General features: G+C 41.5%; 1 protein-coding gene across 1 annotated transcript in view; it reads right to left on the reverse strand.

Annotated features, from left to right (window-relative positions):
- Positions 1-23,152, reverse strand: part of nav3 (neuron navigator 3) — a 206,524-nt gene that overhangs the window by 116,728 nt on the left and 66,644 nt on the right. The window contains exons 4-5 of the mRNA XM_042212662.1: positions 12,640-12,712; positions 6,531-6,705 (exon numbers count right to left, since the gene is read on the reverse strand). Of these exons, the coding sequence (XP_042068596.1) occupies positions 6,531-6,705; positions 12,640-12,712 (248 nt within the window). The remainder of the gene's footprint in view (positions 1-6,530; positions 6,706-12,639; positions 12,713-23,152) is intronic.

Genomic DNA, 23,152 nt, shown 5'->3' on the forward strand with positions numbered 1-23,152 from the left:
CACTCAGCTATTCATAAAACTGATTATGAAAAAGTGCTAACAGGTTTTACATTATGATATTTCAGGCACAGGTGACACCCACCAAAAGATGATTAAAAAAGAAAAAACTGGTTTAAAGAAGAAATGACTACAAAACCTGCAGTACAATTATATACTACAGAAATGAGGATTAGGGTTCAGCAAAATCTTTAGCTGTTTCCTACTTTAACAGAATTTGGCCTAAAAATGTAGAAGTACAATAATAGGCTGGTCTAGGCCTTTTTGCAGTGATTTGATTAAATATGCTGAGTACACATACATCATTTTGTAGAATCAATGAGAGCAGAAGAATCATTTTGTTCATAAGTTAAACTATGAAGGATTAGGCCCTTTTATTAAATTATTAACTTTTCAACTGTCCATCTTTACTACAAGTTCCATTTCTCTCTCTCATCTTTCTCCATTTACACCTCTTGCTCCAGACAATTAAATTCCTTTTTAACCCACCTGTGATGAATGCAGAGCTGCAGTACATCTCTAATTGCCTTTGCAGGTTTTCATGACACCTTGTTATTCTAACAAGCTCCTGAGCAGAGAGTAGAACGCAATTATAATGACGAGCACCTTTGCATCATGTTAATAATGAACTATGTAATAAATGATACATCAGTGAATACTCGCAACAAGACACCCACAATGTCATCTCCTAGTAGCATGTAAGTGTTCCTGTAAATATTCTAAGAGGTCTTTACTGCACAAAAAAGCCAAGGTGTGACAGTTTAGTGGAGCCTGTCACATGCTAAAGTGCTTTATCAGCATTTTGGGGGGAAAAGAAGGTGGATTCTAAATTTGTGCATTGCATTTCTTTCTAAGAAAACCTTTTGTCCTTCTGCTCTCTGTCCTTTCTCTCTTTTTACCCATACTCAGGGTAAAGGGCTGTAAAAGGCATGGATGAGGTAATATCTAAAGGCAACAGAAGCTGCAGGAGTATAACGAAAAGGAAAAATAATGCGGGAGCAGGCTATAGTTCTAGCAGTATATGGACAGTAAAAAAAAACTAGAGTGTTGTGTTTTTTTTCCATTACAAGACCCATCCTTACCCTCACTTCCAATATTAAATGTAATGAAACATGAAGGCAATGGTATAGTCTCCAGCCTGGGGTGCTTATCCAACCCACAACATTCAAGATCATTCCAGTGTGGAAAAAAGAAACACCAGAACACATGAGGGCAGGATCAAGAAATGGTGATGGAATAGGGGTGGTGGAGACGAGAGGGGTGGGGGATTACAGTCTGTCACTTTTCATTGTATACAACATACATCAACGTGGCCTCTCTTTAATAGTCCGCGACACTGCAGTGCATATGCAAGCCATATTGGATACCATTGCTGTGCTATTAATTTCAGTTTCAGCTTCCTGGTAGCCACATCGCTGAGGTCAGACACAAACTAAAGCTGATGGGTTTCAGAGCCAAAACGTGAGGCATCTGTGTGCTCGAATCACTGTGATGATAGCAGGTAATAAGATGTCATCTGACCTTGACATCGGGGGATGAATTTCAAACAAAGAGCATTCAAGCTTGAGTATCTCACACAAAGCCACATACCTAATTCAGCACGTATCAACTCCACATCTACTTTACAATAATGCTGGCTAGGCAGCAGTTTCTAAGCAACATGCTGCAAGTAGTTGAGGAACTTGAATATCACAACACCAATAAAGTAACACACCATTCAGTAAGAGGTTGAAAGCACCAGCAATGTGCAAAAATGATTTCTGACCTGCCATTTATTCCTTTACCCATTTATGGGTAAAGGAAAACCAACCACCTCTTGGTAAAAGATGAGATGCAAACAGCAAATTCATCAGTATTCCACATCTTCAGAGGCATTATGCCACATGACCAAATGTGGTGCCGTGTCCAGAATAACATAAAAACTGCATATTTTGCCACTGGATTGGAACATTCTGCAGGACACAGTATAAAATTAAATATTGCTATAAAATCAAGAACAAAATTTCCAACCAGGTGCATAGCACTATTGGAGCTGGAGCATGGATAATTAGCTTCAAATACATACAGTACAAAACTGGGTTTTTACAGTGTAGTATCCCATTCATTAAATAAGCTGTTGACAGACTAATGTCTTGAACACACTTCATTTCAACTTCTCACTGGCAAACATCGTGTCCATATTAACAGCCTATAATAAAAAGCTAAACATTAAACATGTCATATAAAAGACTAAACCAACAAACAAGAGGAACTGAACAATTTACCAGTTCATGATGCCACTGAGACTAATCCATCCTCCTCATGTCATCGTGTAATTTCCAAATATTGTCCAGTGCCTGGATGCTACCACACACACACACACACAAGATCCAACTATACCTATGAGATGAGTCAATCTTGGCCAGGATGCTTGCTCTCCCGTATGGCAAGCGGCTCTTTCTGTCGCGAGACACAGCGGTGGGCAGACGCGAGGAGCGCCATACCAGTGGGTCAACGTGGTTGCCCCGGGACATGGCGAATTAAAGAGGGAGGGTTTGCTGTGCCCTGCCAGGCCTGGGCCCCCCTGCCTTGTAGAGCACTGAAAGACTGAAAGACTGTGGCTCCGGGCTGTCGTGCTGTGTCCTATGGGGAGTTCCCCTTAAACACATACAGAGTCACACTCATCTCATCCCCTGCCCTGGAGACACCAGCTAGGCCAGCAGGTGCTGTCTATAGAAAGCTCCCATACCACAACTACAGATGAGCAGCAGCCCAAATGAATCTCTGTGTGTGAGTGTGTATATATGTGTGTGTATCTCTGAGGAAGAGATCTTTTGCAAACTTTAAAACAAAATCCATTCAGACATGTTAAATCTTCAGGGTCGACTGGAGCTTACGGGAGCTTGCAAGAATGAGAATTAAAGTAGATTTCCATGAATAGATTTAATTACATTTCCATGTTTTGAGAGTGAAAAGGAAGTGGAGCCTGCACCAGCCAGACATGAAACCTCACACAGAAGAAACTTACAATGCTTTAATATCATCTGAATTAGACATAATATGAAAAGTAAATGTCTCCCTGTGCTCTGGTGGTAATTACTCAACTTCATGGAGTCTGTGTTTCTTTAATATACAGTGAAATGTTCCTGTTCATGTGTGTAATGTATTATTAAAATATAGTAGTACATGTGCTGAAACTATGAAGCTATGATACTCGACTCAGAATATTACTTTAACACAAGTCTAATTATCTGATTATCGTTGCGGTTAACAAAACCCCTAACAATGAATGAATGAATGAATGAACAATTACGTTGTTGCGATATGAGAAATAAATCCTGCGTGTTGCCAATGACATACAGTAAATTATGGAAAGTGATACTCTGGGAATTTGGTTGAGAACATTAAATCACCCGTTTATGATGTTTGAGTCATGCGTTCATGACTGGCTCATTCTGACTCACACACTGACACTCAGACACACAATTCAGAACTGTGGGACCTTCTTAAAACATTGCTTTAAAAACCAGCAACAGCTCATGAGATTTCAATTGATGACAGGTCAAATTATGTTGCATCTCTACACTGTTTTTAACACAATATTTTTCCTGATTTGAAAGCAACATTATCAATCAGTTCCTTCATTTCCATCCTTCCTTCTGACCTTTGCAGACTGTCTTCAATCAGCTATGGATGTTGTCACATTTTGATAGCTTATTTTTCACAGACAGACATGGACTGATCCTCTGACCTCTAGAGATGGGCCGATTTTTATATTACGTATCGGTATCGGTCCGATACTGACCTAAATTACTGGATCGGATATTGGAGAGAAATAAAAAATGTAATCGATCCATTAAATATCAAAAAAGCACCTCACAAAACTTGTGACATGGCGTAGTAACTCGGCTCATAACCGTAGCACGTCGGAGCAGTATGCGTCACATGATAGAGCGGCTGTGGCCTGTGAGACCTGTCGGTGGTCTGGTTGAGCATTTGGAGCCTCGCTACCAAACCGGCATTTCATCTCCGAGGAAGTGATCCCAGAGAGAAGTAAAGCAAGTGTGTAAGTCCATCTCTGAATGTTTGTAAAGCATTCCAGAATTAAGCTTACCAACCGAGGGAGAGAGAAGACTTGCCTCTTCTCTCTCCCTCCCTCTCTTTTTGCTACTTCAATCATGAAACTGATCAATGATCAGCTGATCGGCTTTTCCGTCGTGAGTCCGTCTCTCTTGTTTGTTTATCGCCCACTTGGCGCCAGAAAGAGGAAACCAGCAGCTGAACAACAGCAGCACGTTTAAGCTTGATAAGCTGTTGTTAGAATGTATTTAATATTACTTTCTACACCAGGATCTTTTTCTACGCAGCTGACGTAACTGTGCAGGGGCGGATCTAGCAAAGTTTAGCCAGGGGGGCTGATAGGGCATGAACAGGGAAAAGGGGGCACAAAGACATACTTTTCTTTCTTATTCTCATTTAAACTGTGTAGCTTTTAATAAATAATTATCTGAATCTTACAACCAAAGTTTTAATCTGATGTAAAACATATAGAAGTCCATTACTGTATATAGTAACTGTTAAGTCTAATATACCCTAGTAAGCTATAGTACCTTTTCCTTTGGGAAGGTACCATCTGTGCAGTCTGCAGTTCTGTTGAAGAAAGATGTTGAATCTATTTAATTATTGTGGAAAAATAATAGATTTCTGTGCATTTTTGGGTGGTTCCCTATTTTTTTTTGCTGGAAGTTTGCAACCCTATTAGTTAGGTTGCTTAATATTTCCACTAAGTACTCTTTAAAATACCAGAATAGGGAGGATGGTGCAGGTTTAAGTTTATTAGATTGATCAGTGTTGCTGAACTATTAAATATTTTGGATGCAGTGTATTTTTTACATACAGGTGTAACAGAACAGCTTTAGTGTTTTTTTTTAACTTGAGTATGAACTTATACCAAATGCAGCAAGATATTAAAAAAACAGTTTTATTGATTAAAAAAACACACAATATCGGATTCATATCGGTATCGGAAGATATCCAAATGTATGATATCGGTATCGGACATAAAAAAGTGGTATCGTGCCATCTCTACTGACCTCCACTGTGGCCTTCAACATTATTCACTTATTAGTGCAGAAGAGAGACAGTGAGGGTATACATGGAAATCATCTGAGACACTTCTTTGGTTGAAACAAATTCTTTCTTGAGATCTAAACTAAAAAAAGATGATGAAATGTGCAGCTTCTGTAATGGCTCATTAAGTGTGTATGTATTGATTCGTCAAGTCTGAAACTAGGTTGACACAGCGATGTGCTTCCAACAATTCGCTGTTTTGTGTGTGTGTGTTCAAAAGCGAGAGAGTGAGAGCATTCACCACCTGTTGTGGGGGTGAATAAAGAGGGTGGGAATGGGAGGCAGCTGTGCCCCTAATAACCCCCCTAACACACGATACACTGACCCCACTGCCACCATCTCCTAACTCAACCAAACACAGTGAAGTCAAAGCTCTCAACAGTATCATCTTACCCACATGCCCACTCCTTAAATACTGAGACTTAACGCTGTTATTGCACTGGTTTAATGCATATACTCTCTCTCTACAGTTACACACTAATAGAAAACATCGCAGCCAAACCGTGTGGCTGTGTAGTAACTCGATCTGGCCGGGGGGGAATGCTGCTCATGTGTGGCATCTCAGGCCTTCTTTTAAATGCTGCTGTGTCTATTTACATCACACAAGTACAGGCCTTCTTTGCTTCTGCTGCCTTTTACAGCGCTCATCCCTCTGTAGGCCAACACTTCTGCTGTATAATCCACGTCTTCTTATACCGTATTTCTAAATAAACATACAACAAGCATGGGGTACTCACCTGATGAAAAGCCATGAAACAGCTCTGCAACATCTTCTAGCTTATTATTGCCACCTTATTAGGCAGTACTAAATGATGCTGTCAGCTTTTGCACTGAAGTGCTTATAAAGCAAATGTTTGGCATTTATGTTTTGTCAGGCACAAAAAATGATCAATGATACTCTCACATGTGTTTGTTAAACACAGGCTCACAGGCTTAGATTAGATTTCTGTTCAATGGATGGTCAGATTAGAACCTGAGTCTGGTCTGAGATGTACCTGTGTGCCAAGTCTGGTTTCTCAACTCTGTGAGGAGCGTGTGTTTTGTAGTGAGATCAGAGACTAAGATTTCAATAATTCATTAAGCACTTTGGGTCAGCTTGTGTTGTTTTAAAAAGCTCTACAGTATATAAATCAAATTGAGTTGACTAATGTAGCTTCTTTGCTTTCTGTCAGCTAACTTGCAGCAAAAACCTTAATCATCATCTTTGTATCTTGTTATTCATTTCCTGCACCGCAGAGAGGAGGTCACATCCCTCAGTTTTCTGTTTAGAAAAACTGTAACAGGACCTAATTGAGCATCTGAAAGTGATAAATCAATGAATATTGCAACATCAAGCATGCATCCCAAACAGGCAGGCAGCACAAGGGAAGCAAAACAAAGACTGATCTGCATGAAAATCTGTGTCCATGTTTAGTGTAACATACCTGGATTGCATCTCTTGTGATTTGTGGCTGCTGGCAGATGATGTGGTGCTGCTGGTCTGCTGGCTGAGCTCCACCAGGGACTGGTAATACTGCTGCTGTTGCTGTTGCTGCTGTTTGTAGCGTGACAGGATGAAGAAGAGACCCAGGATGCTCTTTAAGTTGCCATTCCTGATTTCTGGAAGGTAAAAATGGATTGTAAGTGTTTGCCGTGTTAGTTATTTAACAATTCCTCCATCATACGGCCATGGACCTACAGAATCAAATTCTCTATGGATAGAAATGTGACTTCAGTCTCAATCTCAGTCATCGCGAGCGTACACGCAGAGCAAACATGTGCGATCTGCCTGCATCCATGTATCCTCTAAATCTACCTATGCATTTTCTTGGAATTAAAGTATTTTCTGCAAGTGAAAGTAATCAGCCAAAGATAACATTTTCCCAGAACATGTATTTTGACTTTCAAGCACTATAAAACGAGCATATGCTGATTGTGGAAGAAGAAAAAAACACTCAGGGACAGAGCTCAAGAGCAGCTGTTGTGAAGCAAACATAAGTATTTAAAAAGAGCAATTACATAAAGATACACAGAGTTATAGAATAAGCACTTCAGTTACTTAACTGTATTTAGCAGGAATGATTAAGGCCACTGCTCAGAAGAAGGTCCAGCTGTTATACTGCAGATCCAAATAAAGCATCTCTAACCCGAGCTACGCACAGCTGGATAATTTAGGAGCGGTGACCAGTAGGGAACTACTACTCTGATGTATTACTGGCACAAGTCTGTTGGACAAGCAGCCAAAAATATAAAAGAGTTACTTTGTTTATAGTTCTGCTCTCGCCATGAAATAAGGAAGTGACTGCATGTGCTGCTGGGTGAGGGTAGAAGTGACACATTTCTGTGTACTGATGAAGGCAAAACCATTCAAATGCGTGAGATAAAAAGGAAGAATGAACAGTTTGGATTTTATTATCTGAATGACAACTAAAATGAAACAAGCTAGAAAACAGCGGCCCCGATAACCACGTATGAATCACCATATTCATGCTGCAAAATGAGCTCACAGCAGAAAACAGTAACAAACAACAATAATAAGATAGAATTCACGTTTTGGATATCGGATCTTCAACAAATAGCAGAGCTGCAGATAAAGTAACTGCTTAAATATGCTGAAGAGGCAACAGAAAGAATCCTCTAATCAATAAGTCTATAGTGTAAATCTTACCCTGAACACTTTTGAGTTAATCTCAGACAAAACTCAAACAAATGCTTCCCTCACAGACTCCCACACACACACACACACACACACACACACACACACACACACACACACACACACACACACACACACACACACACACACACACACAGACATAGTGCTGAAGTAGGATCCAGTCGGCGATGAGGAAAAAGAATTGATCACTGGCTAACGCACCCGTTTGTGAAATGGGCTTTTCATACCAAACCCTCAGCGAGAGCTGGCACACAGAGGAATGGGAAGAATGGCAGTGGCTGACACAGGGTTTTTACTACATTTTTCAATCTGGTGAGGAACAAACATTCCCCCGGCCATCCGTGGCTATGCTGCAGAGGCTGTGAAAGTTAGGGAAGATTAATCTCTTGGGGGCGTTTCCTATTTTCTAACACCCAGAGGTGGTAATATACACTAGGCCTTTGAGAGAATCAGAACAGAAAACGCTTTCTGTGCTTTAGGGAAAATAACGTTGCAGATTCTGCTGCACTGGGACTAAAACTGTTTTGCAACTTGTAAAAAAACCCAGCCCCCACTGAAATGATACTGTTGAGGACAAGAAGCAGAATAATGCTTTATCGATCCAACGATGCTTTTGTGGGAAAACTCAGCAGCTCATTTTCTTTAAAGAAACTTTAACAGGATGCAGGCTTGGGCCAAGGTGACAATACCAACCACGCAATTCAGCAATGCTAATTTCTATCCCCCTTTTGAGAAGATGTTGTCTTTTCACATGCTTTTAATATCTAGTTCCTCTTTCAAATTATCATGTAGCAGGTAATTTCCATTTAGACAGTCCCAGATCTGTTAAAAGAGCCGTGTAACAGCGTTGTCCCCTGCAAATGACTTTAGAGGTAATTGGCAATGACAGACATGTTTTGGAGCCAGCATGACTGCCATGCATGCTATGTTCACGGACCAACATTTTATTCTAGTGCAGTGAAACTGTAAATACAGCAATCATTTTGTGAACATGTGCACGACCAAAGGCTGATTTGTCTTCAAAATGTTTGTGTTGTTTAGGAAAGCAGGACTACCAGTTGTAACCTAAATTGTCTTTAGAATTTAGGTATGTAGATGAATTCCTGACGTCACTATTCTGCCATATTTTCAGTTACTTTTCTGGCAAGAGTTTCTACACAAATTACTCAGCTTATCATCTAACAAAAGCTCTGTATGAGTGCCGGCTCAAAATGTGATGTGAAACTCTCCTGGTGAGTCACCTTTTTCTGTCCATTTAGAGTAAAAAAAAAAAGAAGAAGACTGCAGGATTCTGTGAGACACTGATGGCAGTTTGGTAAAGCTCACATTAGACATTTTTTGTCAGAGATCCATACCTGCTTCATGCCAGCAAGTGTCAGCAGGAGAAATGCTGCTCTGGAGCATTTAAAGAAGAAGTTATTTAATGAAACAGCGAGGCTAGGCAACACATGTCATCACTAATAGCCTGTGTTGCCTCCTTCACTTTTCTCATCAGCAGCTTCTGCCTTCTCTTTACTTCCGTAAGCTTTTTCTAAATAATTGTATTTTCTAATTTTTTCACGTTTTCCATCATTGCACTGCTTTGTCTTACTACCTTTCCTACCTCTACTTAAAAGGCTTGGACCCTGCCTTCTGATCAGAGGACAAGTGTGTACCCGTGGTTGATCTTGTTCTAAAGCCACTAATGAAAAGGATTTTAATGTGGTGAGTAGGTCATACTATAGGTTTCCTGGTAGCACTAGAACCAAAAAGAGCCTGTCTTTTTAATAGGCTCAGTGGGTGAGACCCTGCATTGGAAAGAGTGTTTAATGACCTGCTGTACCCCTCAATGTAACCAATTATCAAGTGTAGGAAACATGTGTTTGGGGGCTTTACACCTGCTTTTAAGGGTGGAAATGCTACACTGAACTTCCTGAAGATAATTATCGCATTTGAAGAGGTAAAACTTTATGTTGCCGCTTTGAGATATTTTGTGTCCAAAAGGGTCAAGCTTGACCATGTGTTTTAGTGTATGAAGTTTGTCTTTATAACATGTTTAAGTTGACAACACAGCAGCATGCTCTCAGTAGCAGTGCAAACATTGGAAGCTGCAATTTCAAACATATTAATAATATTAGTGTAACTAGTATGGATGCTAAGTAGGCTTTAGGTGATGATGGTGTAAGTTGCAACAATGACTGAAATGTATCCTTGCAAAAATGTCAGATTTAGTTAGTCATGAGGATTTATGTCTGGGATCAGTTTCCACTGTGCCAACACATCCGGGAGATCTTAGGTTATTGAATTTTAATTGGAAGTCTTTCTTTGTCTCAAGTCTTTAGTAAAAAAAAGCCACCATCATCCTCCTCTGTAGTGTGTGGACTCAATTTCATTAAAGCCTATAAGTCCCCTCGGTGAAATGTTTGTACGGGGACTAAAACACTCTTCAATGAGACGACTTTTTCCGGAACTTTGGTTTAAAGCCTCCCACCAGTGAGATGCAAGGAGACTTCTGGAATAGTTATTGCAATAAGTAGTTTTTAGGTTCCTGTATGCACATCAGGCCTCCCACTTTATTTTATTCCCACATCTTGTAAAACTATAATAAAGACTGCATATTGCCAGGAAAGCCTTGGGCAAATTCAGTTAGACATGAGAGGGCAGACACGGCTGTCTCATTCAAGTCACAAACACAACCAACACATGCTCAATAGAAGAATGACCAAGAGAAGCCAGCAAATGAAATGCATCAGCAACAGCAATGAACAGGGTAACCAAATAGCCCATATATTTACAGACCCACTTTGAAATTCCAAGCCCAGCAAGTCACTTTGCTGTTTTTAGTGTTGTAACTGAGCATGGAGAATTTAGAGCTGTCGGTCAGTGTGTCAGCCTGTTAGGCTATTTCTGCTGCTCGAGATGTCAAGGGCAAGTTCAGCCCATTAATATTTAAAGGGAGCAGAAACAACATGGGTCGGAGCAAGCACTGGTCCTTGTAGATGTGCATTGTGAGTATAAACCTTTATGAATATGATATAAACATCCCAATACGTACTGACAGAGAAACTATTAAATGTTCTTTAAGATCTCCGTACTTTAAAACGTAACAATAACAACGATTTCATTTATTAAGGGGAAAAAAGCTACGCAAACCTACCTTGCCCTATATGAAAAAAGTAATTGCCCCCAAACCTAACTGGCTGAGCAGCAAAGACTGAAATTAGTCTTTCACATCACTGTGGAAGAATTTTGGCCAACTCTTCTTTGCAGCATTTTGTTAATTCAGCAAACCTGAAGGATTTTGGGTAGAGGTCGGCCTGTTAAAAGTCATGCAAAGCATCACAATCAGATTTTATGTCTGAATTTTATGTCCTGAACTCCATCTTGTTCTTTTGAGTCGTTCAAACGTGAATATGTGTGTTTCACTGTCCTTCTCCTTGTCTAGCAGAGATCAGAATTCATGTTTTCATCAATGACAGACAGTTGTCCAGTTCCTGAAGAAGCAAAGCAGCCTCGTCACACTACCACCACCATGTTTGACTGTTGGTATGATTTTCTCTTTATAAAAAGTTGTGTTAGTTTTATGCATGAATGAAACAGGATGCAAACCTTCCAAAAAGTTTTGCGTTTTACTTGTCAGTCCACGGATTATTTTACCAAAAGTGTTGGGATCATCAAGTAGTTTTTTTTCCAGTGTGTGTGTGTGTGTCTGTGTGTGTGGTCAGCTGTGATTTTTGCTTCGGAACTCTTTATGTTGAATCATGATCACTGACCTTCACAGAGACTGTGGGGCCTGCAGTTCTATAGATGTTGTTCTGGGTTCTTTTGTGACCTCCTGGATGAGTCACTGATGCCTGTGACTCCTGATATCCTCACCACTGTCCAAAGTTTTCTTCATTTGTGGATAAATGGCCCTCACTTTGTTTCTCTGAAGCCTCAAAACCTTAGAAATTACTTTGTACCCATTTCCAGACTGACAGATGTTAATGACTTTGTTTTTCATCTGTTCTTAAGTTTCTTTAGATTGTTGCATGATGCGTTTTATCTATTTTATCTTTTATCCTACTTCACTTTCTCAGAAAGGTTCTATTTAGGTGATTTCTTGTTGTGATTCGGTGCTATAAACATTAAATAGAATAGAATTATTCATACCTTGGTGTAGCTTGCAAAATTTAATTCAGTTTTTAAAAAATATGCTTAATCACAGTTTATTCATGATTTTTGATTATCTGAAACATGCAAGTGTGACAAATATGCCAAAAAAAGAAAACAGAAATGGCACAAATAAGTTTTCACTGCACTGTATGTGCTGCTTGCTGTACTGAAGACATTTTGACTGCAGTTGTACATACAGATACTTTTTCATGGAACCATAAGGTGTCCCTGCAGAGTCAAATCAAATGTAAAATGTATTCTTAATATATTGTTTGGAATGTCTAACCCTAGCCTTGTGAGACAGTTTCAGACAATCGTTCACTTTGGCAGAAGCCGTTCAGAGTAGAATGCTTCATAAGACTGGCGTGTCTTATGAAGCATGTACTGTGTACCCTGATGGTCAGGAGGCAAATCCTGCCCTGCAGTTTTTATCCTCCCACAATCCACTCTGATGCCCTAATGACTGCCTACACTGCCATAGTGAAAGCTGTCATGATACCAGTGTGGTAAATTCCATTACCGTGAAGTACACTCACATGTCTCGGAAACAGGCTTAAACCAGGTTTCTGAAAACATTTGGTACTGTGAAGAAATGGAAACCTACCCACAGAGGATGGGTCGCATTGAAGCCAAATTAATTTTCCAGATTTAGAAATTGACAAATACAACAGCCACATCTCTCTTCTGCTGCTCCACCGACTTAATTAAGTTTAATCAGGCCTCAAATTTTGTATTATTCCTACCTTCTGCTGAGAGCCCTTGTACATTCACTCCTCTGGCATCCAGGAAACTGAGGCAGGCATCCACATTCTCAATCTGTTGAGAAGATGGCAGACAGTCAGCACAAAGCACAAAGGATGTGATGACACTTAACATTCAATGAGCCTAAATGTCTCGGGGCAGAGGGCTCAGAGGATGGAGCTTATCAGCATTATGACCCATAAAGAACATCATTGTGTGGTTATTACCCGACCCCCGCACAACCCTGGGATCAGGCTGCACGACATACTGACCGCAGTGTGACGCCACCTACACAATCCGCTGCATGTCATGTTCACGGATTCAAGGGGAGACACAAGGCCATATGTACACAGTATGCTGGTAAGTGGTAGAAATACACCCCCAGAGTACTAACATATATACGCAAGACACAAAGATATGTGGTACAAACACAGGAATAAGCGTTCGCATAATTTACACATAAACACAATGACAATAGTACAGTGTGGCCCACGCTCACAGTGTAGGCAACAACTGCCACCTATGTTTCAGCTGTACAAAGGCGCACTGAGGCTGCAGTTATGAGGGGGATTTTTGCCATCCTTGACAGCAGCTAGCGGGTCGCTTCATTAACATGGTGGCCAGCCGCCAATCCCTCTTAATAGGCCTTTTATGATCAGGCCAAAGGTCTTAGCGCTCTACGCAGCGCAGTGTGTCAGGGCCATACAAAGGGCAGGCTGGGCAACTCAGCCAGACGTCCAACGGGCAATGATGATTCATGAGCTGCAATTCCCTGTCAGCCCTCTAAAGCCTGCTAGCTTTTTCTCTCTTTTAAATGTGCGCTTGCTCTGTATTCTTTTCTCTCTTCATCAAAAAGCATCAGGACACTGAGTCATATCTGTACACAGGCTGTTTGGCAACTGCGTTGTCTTCAATGTGTTATGTGTCTTTTAGTAAGGAATCAGCTTAAATGTAACAAGACACAGAACTTGATATTTTAAATGTTGGGGCAGGGCTACAGCGGTCATATGTGGTGAAGCTAAAAAAAAAACTCAGAAAAATTGATAAAACATCTCTGTGGATTTTTTCCTCACACAGGTGCCCTGGTCTGAGTGCTACTTGAAGCAGTAGTGTCCACAGATTTTTTAACTGTGTCACTCCCTGCAATGCACAAAAGGCTCAATATAAGTGAGCTGAGTGAGGAAGTTAAACTTCTCCAATAAAGTAAGATGGATTCAAATCCTACAGATGAAGGCTTGCAGAAAGCCTTCATCTTTTACCATATGAATCATCATGCTGACACAATCGCACATGCAGCACAAGCTAGAGCACTTAAAATAGTATGATGACACAATTAATTTTATGGTTAATGCGGATTCCATTTACAACAAAACTAATCAGAGATCATTTTTTGGCAGGACATTATGAGGCTTTGGACTGATGGAAAGGATCCTTATGCTCACTGTCAACCTGACTGTGGAACAAACAGAACGGGATTGTCAGAACTGCTGGAAAAATGAATGGTGATCTAAACTTCACTAGACAAGCTGGATCATCAGTTTGTCTTAAGGAAAGCCCCATCTATTGGTGAGACAGAGAACTCTCTTTACTCTGACTTTGAACTAATGCCCTCAGGACGACATTGTAGCACGCCACTAGCTGGCAAAAAGGATTTAAAAAGAGATCATTTGCGCCAAAAGCAGTAAGTATACTGAATAATAAGAAGCTGTGATGTCCACTCAAAGGCTCAAACAGCACCTCAAAAGCCATTGCTGAAGTACAGCAACCACTTAGCAGCCACCTTCTCTCCCAAATATGATGTTTATACTGGTTGTACCAATGGGAGGCTGCATGGGACACAAATTCACAGACGGAGCTTCTCCATCTGCCTGACACAACTTATAACCACCCACACACAACAAACCCCCTCGCATTTCGGTTTCCATATTCTTTCCCCACATGTTGCGCTCAAAGACGAACATGTGTGCTCTGGCGTTAACTTTGTTTGATTCTTCCAGACGCACATTTAGAAGTTTGCATGTTGAGAGACATGTGCGAAGCAGCATTCGTCTCATTACGTCAGTCTAATTAGGTTTGAAGATGTGTGGTGTAGGAGTTCTCGCAGTCTAATGCCTGCCAAAACAAACAGCTTATAGGTACAAAAGATATGCCATCAAAAACATTTGCGAGATAACAGACGTTTTTATCAGCAACTCAGCTCATTCAGTTGCAAATATTTACAACACAAAGGAGTGCTGTACTACTTTGCATCTTCTCCACGGGCAACGTATGTGTTTGAAGTCTGATTTAATAGCTGATAAAGACAAAAAAGGACCAAACCCATAAACATGCAGTAAATCTCTTTAGTTGGAGACAGATCTGCCAGCTTTTAAAGCATCACAGAAACAAGCCTGTGCTGTTATCCTCTGTGACTTCAAGTGGTCTACCAACTATGAATTCTGAGACTTTTAGACATAACCGCTGTTTGTTTTTAGTCTGCATTAACTGCAAAATGACGTAAACAAGGGGAATAATGATTGAAGGCGTTGATGACGGCTGGAGCATTAATGTTCCACAGGGTCCTGGCGATGTTTAACTGCTAGTTTGGTGGGTGGATTGGCTTTGTGGCATCCTGTAACAGCCTCTAGAGAAACCGACATAATTTATTTTTCCTACACATCCTGGCATCACACAGATCCACATAAGCCATTAAAAGCCATTTGAAAATGGGGCATTATGATGAGGCACACTTTACTAAATCATGAAATACTTTAAGCAGAAAAAGGGGAGCACATATTGAGGGGTGACAGGAGTGCACATGTAAAACACACACACGAGAGGAAGGAGGAATGAGGGGTGCTGTTAAGTTTCTGCGATGAATAACTTTGAATTAAGCTACATTTCATTTACAGCGTCACAGTCCGAATCAAAATTCCTGATTCTCTGTAACATGGGCAGCAGGGCAAAGACGACTTATGCAAGTTTCATCCTTTCTGAGGATGAGGACTCCCTGGTACACCTGTCTTACACTGTCTTGTATAAAATCATTGGATGCTGAGGTGAAGCCAAAGGAACACAAATGAGCTACACTCATTTTATTTGCATTTGTATTACAAAACCCTAACCTGCTAAATATGAAGAGAACAGTTTCAAATTTTGTCCATGTGATACAAAGGCCTCTGCAATGATCATATAAGTCACAGAAATAATGAAGTGCTCAGATGTCTCTTTGTCATGATGGACTGGTGAAGCCTAAATCCATCTATCAATCTCCTGCTTCCTTCTCCCCTCATACGTGAACCCAGAGATATTTTAAACTTCTCCATTTGGGGCAGAAACCTGTCCCTGACCCCGAGTGTCAGTGTCCATTCATCCATTCACTTCCATTTATCCCTTTCAGGGTCACAGGGGGCGCTGGAGCCTATCCCAGCTGTCTTAGGGCTAGAGGCAGGGTACACCCTGGACAGGTCGCCAGACTGTCATTGTCAGTGTTTTTTCCCTTTAATGGCTGACGACCATTGCCTCAAACTCGGAGGTGCTAATTGTCATTGCTGCTGCTGAAAACTGCTCCAGTGAAAGCTAGAGGCCACCATCTGATGAAGTCCGCACAACCACAAGATTTACACAAAGTAGAGATGAGACCAAGGGCCACCAAAGTGGAAGTTTTCTGGCCCTTGTCCCCACTTAGAAATTCTATCCATAGAAATAATGAACAGAATCAGTGACTAAGAGCAGCCCTGGCTCCCCCACTAACATACTTAGGGAAATGTAGCATACCATTTGACTGCCACCCCTCATTACAGGCAGCCATCATTATATACACTCAACAAAAATATAAACGCAACACCTTTGTTACTGCTCCCATTCCCCATGGGATGGACGTAGAGACCTAAAATTCATTCCAGATACACAATATAACCATCCCTCCCAAACAGTGGTCACAAATCAGTCCAAATGTGTGGTAGTGGGCACATCTGCTATATTGAGATAATCCATCCCACCTCACAGGTGTGCCACATCAGGATGCTGATCTGACATCATGAGTAGTGCACAGGTGTACCTCAGACTGCCCACAACAAAAGGCCACCCTGGAATGTGCAGTTTTGTCTCACAGCAAAATGCCACAGATGCCACAAGCAATGAGGGAGCGTGCAATTGGCATGCTGACAGCAGGAATGTCAACCAGATCTGTCGCCCGTGCATTGAATGTTCATTTCTCAACCATAAGCCGTCTCCACAGGCGTTTCAGAGAATATGGCAGCACATCCAACCGGCCTCACAACCGCAGACCTCGTGTAACCACTAGAGATGGCACGATACCACTTTTTTATGTCCGATACCGATATCATAAATTTGGATATCTGCCGATACCGATATGAATCCGATATAGTGTTTTTTAATCAACAAAACTGTTTTTTAAATATCTTGCTGCATTTTGTATAAGTTCATACTCAAGTTTAAAACAACAACTACACTAAAGCTATTCTGTTATACCTGTATGCAAAAAAAAAATATTTCATAGTTCAGCAATACTGATCAATCTAATAAACTTAAACCTACACCATCCTCCCTATTCTGGTATTTTAAAGAGTACTTAGCGTAAATATTAAGCAACCTAACTAATAGGGTTCCAACTCCCAGCAACAACAAAAATAAATAAATAAAAAATAGGGAACCACCCCTCACGCTCCACCTCATGATGCTTAATCGACGTAATCAACCTTAATTTGATGCAGTGTGAAAAAAAATGCACAGAAATCAATTATTTTTCAAGAAATATTAAATAGATTCAACATCTTTCTTCAACAAAATTGCAGACTGCACAGATGGTACCTTCCCAAAGGAAAAAGTACTATAGCTTACTAGGGTATATATTAGACTTAATAGTCACTATATACAGTAATTGACTTCTATTCATTTTACATCAAATTAAAACTTTGGGTGTCAGATAATTATTTATTAAAAGCTCGACATTTTAAATGAGAATAAGAAAGAAAAGTATGTCTTTGTGCCCCCTTTTCCCTGTTAATGCCCTATCGGCCCCCCTGGCTAAACTTTGCTAGATCCGCCCCTGCACAGTTACCAGCCGTCAGCTACGTAGAAAAAGATCCTGGAGTAGAAAGTAATATTAAATAAATTCTAACAACAGCTGATCAAGCTTAAACGTGCTGCTGTTGTTCAGCCGCTGGTTTCCTCTTTCTGGTGCAAAGTGGGCCAAAAACAAACAAGAGAGACGGACTCGCGACAGAAAAGCCGATCAGCTGATCATTAAGCAGTTTCATGATTGAAGTAGCAGCAAGAAGAGGCAGTCGCTCCATATATCGTTGTTAAGCTTAACGCAGGAATGCTTTACAAACATTCAGAGATGGACTTACACACTTGCTTTACTTCTCTCGGGGATAACTTTGTCGGAGATGAAATGCCGGGTTGCTAGCGAAGCTCCAAATGCTATCCAGACCACCGACAGGTCCCGCATGCCACAGCCGCTCTATCACGTGATGCATACTGCTCCGACGTGCTAACGTTCTGAGGTGAGTTACGGCGTGTTGCAAGTTTTGTGAGGTGCTTTCGTGATATTTAATGGATCGGATTACATTTTTTATTTTTCTCCGATATCCGATCCAGTAATTTAGGTCAGTATCGGACCGATACCGATACGTAATATCGGATCGGTCCATCTCTAGTAACCACACCAGCCCAGGACCTCCACATCCAGCAGGTTCACCTCCAAGATCGTCTGAGACCAGCCACCCAGACAGCTGCTGGAACAATTGGTTTGCACAACCAAACAATTTCTGCACAAACTGTCAGAAACCGTCTCAGGGACGCTCAACTGCATGCCCGTCGTCCTCATCGGGGTCTTGACCTGACTCCAGCTCGTCGCCGTAACAGACTTGTGTGGGCAAATGCTCACATTCGATGGCGTCTGGCACGTTGGAGAGGTGTGCGCTTCACGGATGAATCATGGTTCACATTGTTCAGGGCAGATGGCAGCTGAGAATGTCCCAGTTCTTGCATGGCCAGCATACTCACCGGACATGTCACCCATTGAGCATGTTCGGGATGTGCTTGACCGGCGTATACGACAGCGTGTACCAGTTCCCACGAATATCCAACAACCTCGCACAGCCATTGAAGTGGAGTGGACCAACATTCCACAGGCCACAATTGACAATCTGATAGACTCCATGCGACGATGTGTTGCACTGCATGAGGCAAATGGTGGTCACACCAGATACTGACCGGTTCTGGGTCCCCAGACCCCCAATAGCTGCAAAAAACTGCACATTCCAGGGTGGCCTTTTGTTGTGGGCAGTCTGAGGTACACCTGTGCACTACTCATGATGTCAGATCAGCATCCTGATGTGGCACACCTGTGAGGTGGGATGGATTATCTCAATATAGCAGATGTGCCCACTACCACACATTTGGACTGATTTGTGACCACTGTTTGGGAGGGATGGTTATATTGTGTATCTGGAATGAATTTTAGGTCTCTACGTCCATCCCATGGGGAATGGGAGCAGTAACAAAGGTGTTGCGTTTATATTTTTGTTGAGTGTATGTAGTGAGTGTAGATAGCGATTAGTCAATCGGAAACATGCAGATCCTTTATACAGTTGGCACAAAAGTCATTCCAGTTACCAGATTTCCTTATTTCCCCAAACACAGGTTAGGAGTGTAAAGTTTGAATGAGACTTTGTGCCGTATTAAACAGGCTATTAATGTTAAATAAACCAGGTTGAAATACGCCAGACGTTTCCTATCATGGTGGGGCATTGAAAGCTCTAAAAGATGTTACAACAAAGGGCTGCTTTTAATGCCGTATCTGTGATGAATGTGGCATTGTTGTGTCATGTGTCACCTTTTTATCCTTAATAGCATCTTAAAATAAAAACAACCACAAAACAAACAAAAAAATGTTCACTTGAGGACTTTATGGCTACTGCTTTTTCATATAAATCAAAACTACACAAACAGTTTAGAGACTTTTTGTCTTGAGGTGTTCTTTCTTCCATTAAAACACCCTGTGAATTTTTCTAACCACAAAATAAAAATAATATTTAATAGTACTTGTGTTAAAAATCTTGTCTTTGCTTAAAATTTTCAGTTTAAAAAGCAAAGTTATAGAAATTCAACTCTACAGTGGTACATTCTCCTATTCTTTCTACTCCAGTAAGACTCAGTAAGACAAACATTAGATGTTGGCTACATCTACTGTACATGTTTTCAGTTCAATTCCCCGAAGTCCCATCTTACATATGAAAAGTGAACTGGAGCACGTTGGGCCTCTCTAAAAGTATCAAGTGACTGATGTATGATGGTTGGAATTGGAAAGTGTTATCCCTTATATTGCAACTGTCAAATACAAATGAGCCAAACACCTCAATTACCACTTTCTACGGGACAGAAAACAACCTTCTTCAAGACAAGACTGGAAAACCAGGCGTTAGCGCTTTGTAGCCCATGAGCACTGCTAAGTAATTGAAGGGTTTTACTTAAAATGCTACATCTCCACTGGAAAATAAATGCCACCTTACATCCTTCAGTCCGTTTTTCAAAAACACAGATGACTCAAGCTTCACAAACAGAGCCATTTTGTGAAGTTTTGGCATGATTCAGTAGAGTTATAGCTTTTGTTTTTAAACCATTTTATTTTGAAGCCAGTAATCATTATATGAATCCTTATTATTTATTATATATATTTATGTTATTCCACACCTACATAATTGCAATCCTGTCCATCGCAGCACTGGGAGATTTAACAGAGGCTCTTGTTTGTGCGTTGTGTCAGGAGAGTGACGGAACCGACCATATCTTTATTCACGGTTGCTGTTCACACCCTCGGCTGCAGCTCTGCAGCTCACAGTCGGACATATACCAACAACAACAACCTACAACAGTCAGAGCACCAAGTTTATGGCGTTATTTTTGTGCCCTATTCTGAGTGCACGTAAAAAAATAAATAAAAATTGAGCGCATGTAAAAAAAAATTTTTGCAGGTGCAAGTGTTGCATTTTGATGAGAAATTTATTTTGAGCGAAGAAAAGCTCAATTTGAGTGAATAAAAATTCATTGCTGCGTTCAAAAAATGTATTTCAGTGTTTGCTATTATCCACACACACAACAGCAGCCCCTCAGTTTTTTTCATGTGTTGCTCGCGCTATCAATATTTCTGCCCGTGTGCGTTCAACTCTTTCTCTACACCGTTATATTTGTGCCACAAAACCAGCCAATCACAGACTTGGATGCAAAAAATCTGGTTGGCTGTTCTGGTCTCCAATCAGCTCGAAATGACGAAATGCAATATCCCAGAATCCATTTCGTCCCAAACTCAAACGAGGCAGTGGCGGAGGAACACAGAGTGGCGGAGTTTGAAATATTACTCTGTCTGGGTCACAAAATAAACTTTTAAGATATTTTCATGCGAGAATGTTTCTGTGTAAACTTCAAATATCTGCTCGATTTATCAAGACGTCACATATTTGCATAAGTGCTCTAACGTTTTCGGAGATGCCTGTTACCCACCAGCTGACTGGGTGGTCTCTCGGGTTAAACATAATATAAAAGGCTGAACTGACAAAAAAATCACCGACTACACCACCAGGTATTATAGGAAAAACCATAAAGCCTTTGAACTAAAACAAACGCTGTTGTGACAGTGATGTACACTGTCTTGTTGGTATATGGGGGCTCAGGGGCGATCGTGGCTCAAGAGTTGGGAGTTTGCCTTGTAATTGGAAGGTTGCCGGTTTGAGCCCCGGCTTGGACAGTCTCGGTCGTTGTGTCCTTGGGCAAGACACTTCACCCGTTGCCTACTGGTGGTGGTCAGAGAGCCCGGTGGCGCCAGTGTCCGGCAGCCTCGCCTCTGTCAGTGCGCCCCAGGGTGGCTGTGGCTACAATGTAGCTGCCATCACCTGTGATACTAGAAAGTAATATTTTTTTTTTAATTTTTTTTTTAAATGACATCAGAAACAGCAGTATGCGACATTACGTGATGGCAGAGCTTCAGTTCATCCTTTGTCATTTTTTAAATTTTTTTTATTTTAATAAATAGGACAGGGGGAATGAATGAGAGAAAGAGGGGGAGAGAAAGAAAGAAAACCAAAGGGGAGAAGAGACGGTGAGAAGGGGGGGGGAAGAGAGAGAAAAAAAACAAAAAAAAACAAAACAAAAAAAACTCCTGGGTCACCTGTATGGAGAAAAAAACAAACAAACAAAAAAACAAACAAACAGAGGAGTCTCCTCTGTCTCCACTAGAAAGTAATATTAAATAAATTCGAATAACAGCTGATCAAGCTTGAACGTGCTTTCTTCGCTCAAAATAAATTTCTCAAAATGCAACACTTGCACCTGCAATTTTTTTTTTTTACGTGCGCTCAGAATAGTGGCACAAAAGTAAGGCCATACAAGTTTAAGCCGGAGAGGCGTGATTGCGGATGTGGCCCAGGTGCGTCCGGCCCACTCCAGCAGCTGCACCGTAGACCACGCCCCGCCACATACCCGACTGAGGCCGGCGAACCTTACCCCCGCGGCAGGAAATCGGGAGAGGCAATCAGCGCCCCGGCCCCTGGCCCAGGGACAGGGAGGTGACCATCTGCCCTCGTGTCCAGCGGCGGCAATGAGCCGAGGCTCCCCGGCGGCTCGGCAGGCGGGCAGGACCGAACAGCACGCTGGCGTCTAGTGGCAGAGAGGCCGGACCGGACAGCACGCCGACCTCCGTCTCCCGCTTGGCAGGCCCTGCCGGCGCGCTAGCCTCGGGTAAGGACGCTGAGATTCTTTTTTTGCCCCAACACGGTAATGAAAGTTGACTGATGACTCAGGTGTATCCAAATAAATCCTGCAGACATAAACCACTGCGCCACCCTTTTAAGACTTTTCTCTAAAAGACCAAAATCGATACCAACTAGAGCTAAACAAAATTTGCTCTGCCTCAGAAATCCCTGTATCAAAGTTCATCTCTCTTCTTCCAATCACCCCACATGGCAAAAGATAAAGACTGTTTTTGTACCTATTAATTCCTCTTGGCACATGAAACCTAATGAGGCAGAACTCCTCACTTGTGGAGACAACACATAGTTGTGATACTTTTTACAGCCAGAACATACTTTATTAATCACTGCTGCTTTGAAATCTAAAGGTTTACATGGATAAAAAGCCAAATCCCTGTGCTCTCTAGAGGCCACTTGTAGTCCAAACGTCTAGCAAGCAGAATTAAACATGATTTTTCTTTTCCCCCCCATAAAAAGCCAAGGCCTGAAGGATACTACGGGTTAGAGTGGTTCACCACACATTCAGGATTTAGAGCCACTCAGCCTTTCTTTCAAATAAACCAGTTCTCTTGCTGTCCGTGACCTCTGCATCAACTCCCTTCATCAGATTTAGGGTCTGACACTCCATCTTCCACTGGTGTTGTCCTAAACCCCCATCTTGTCACTATCAACGCATCCACAGCAGGCAGCTGCTGACAGACAATGAATCAAAATGGATAAAATGAAACAGAACTTTAGTGTAGCTGATGGGCAAAGGGCAGGC

The sequence above is a fragment of the Haplochromis burtoni genome, unplaced genomic scaffold (assembly GCF_018398535.1).
Source record: "Haplochromis burtoni strain Fernald_Lab_line unplaced genomic scaffold, NCSU_Asbu1 Contig_385, whole genome shotgun sequence".
Lineage (NCBI taxonomy): Eukaryota > Metazoa > Chordata > Actinopteri > Cichliformes > Cichlidae > Haplochromis > Haplochromis burtoni.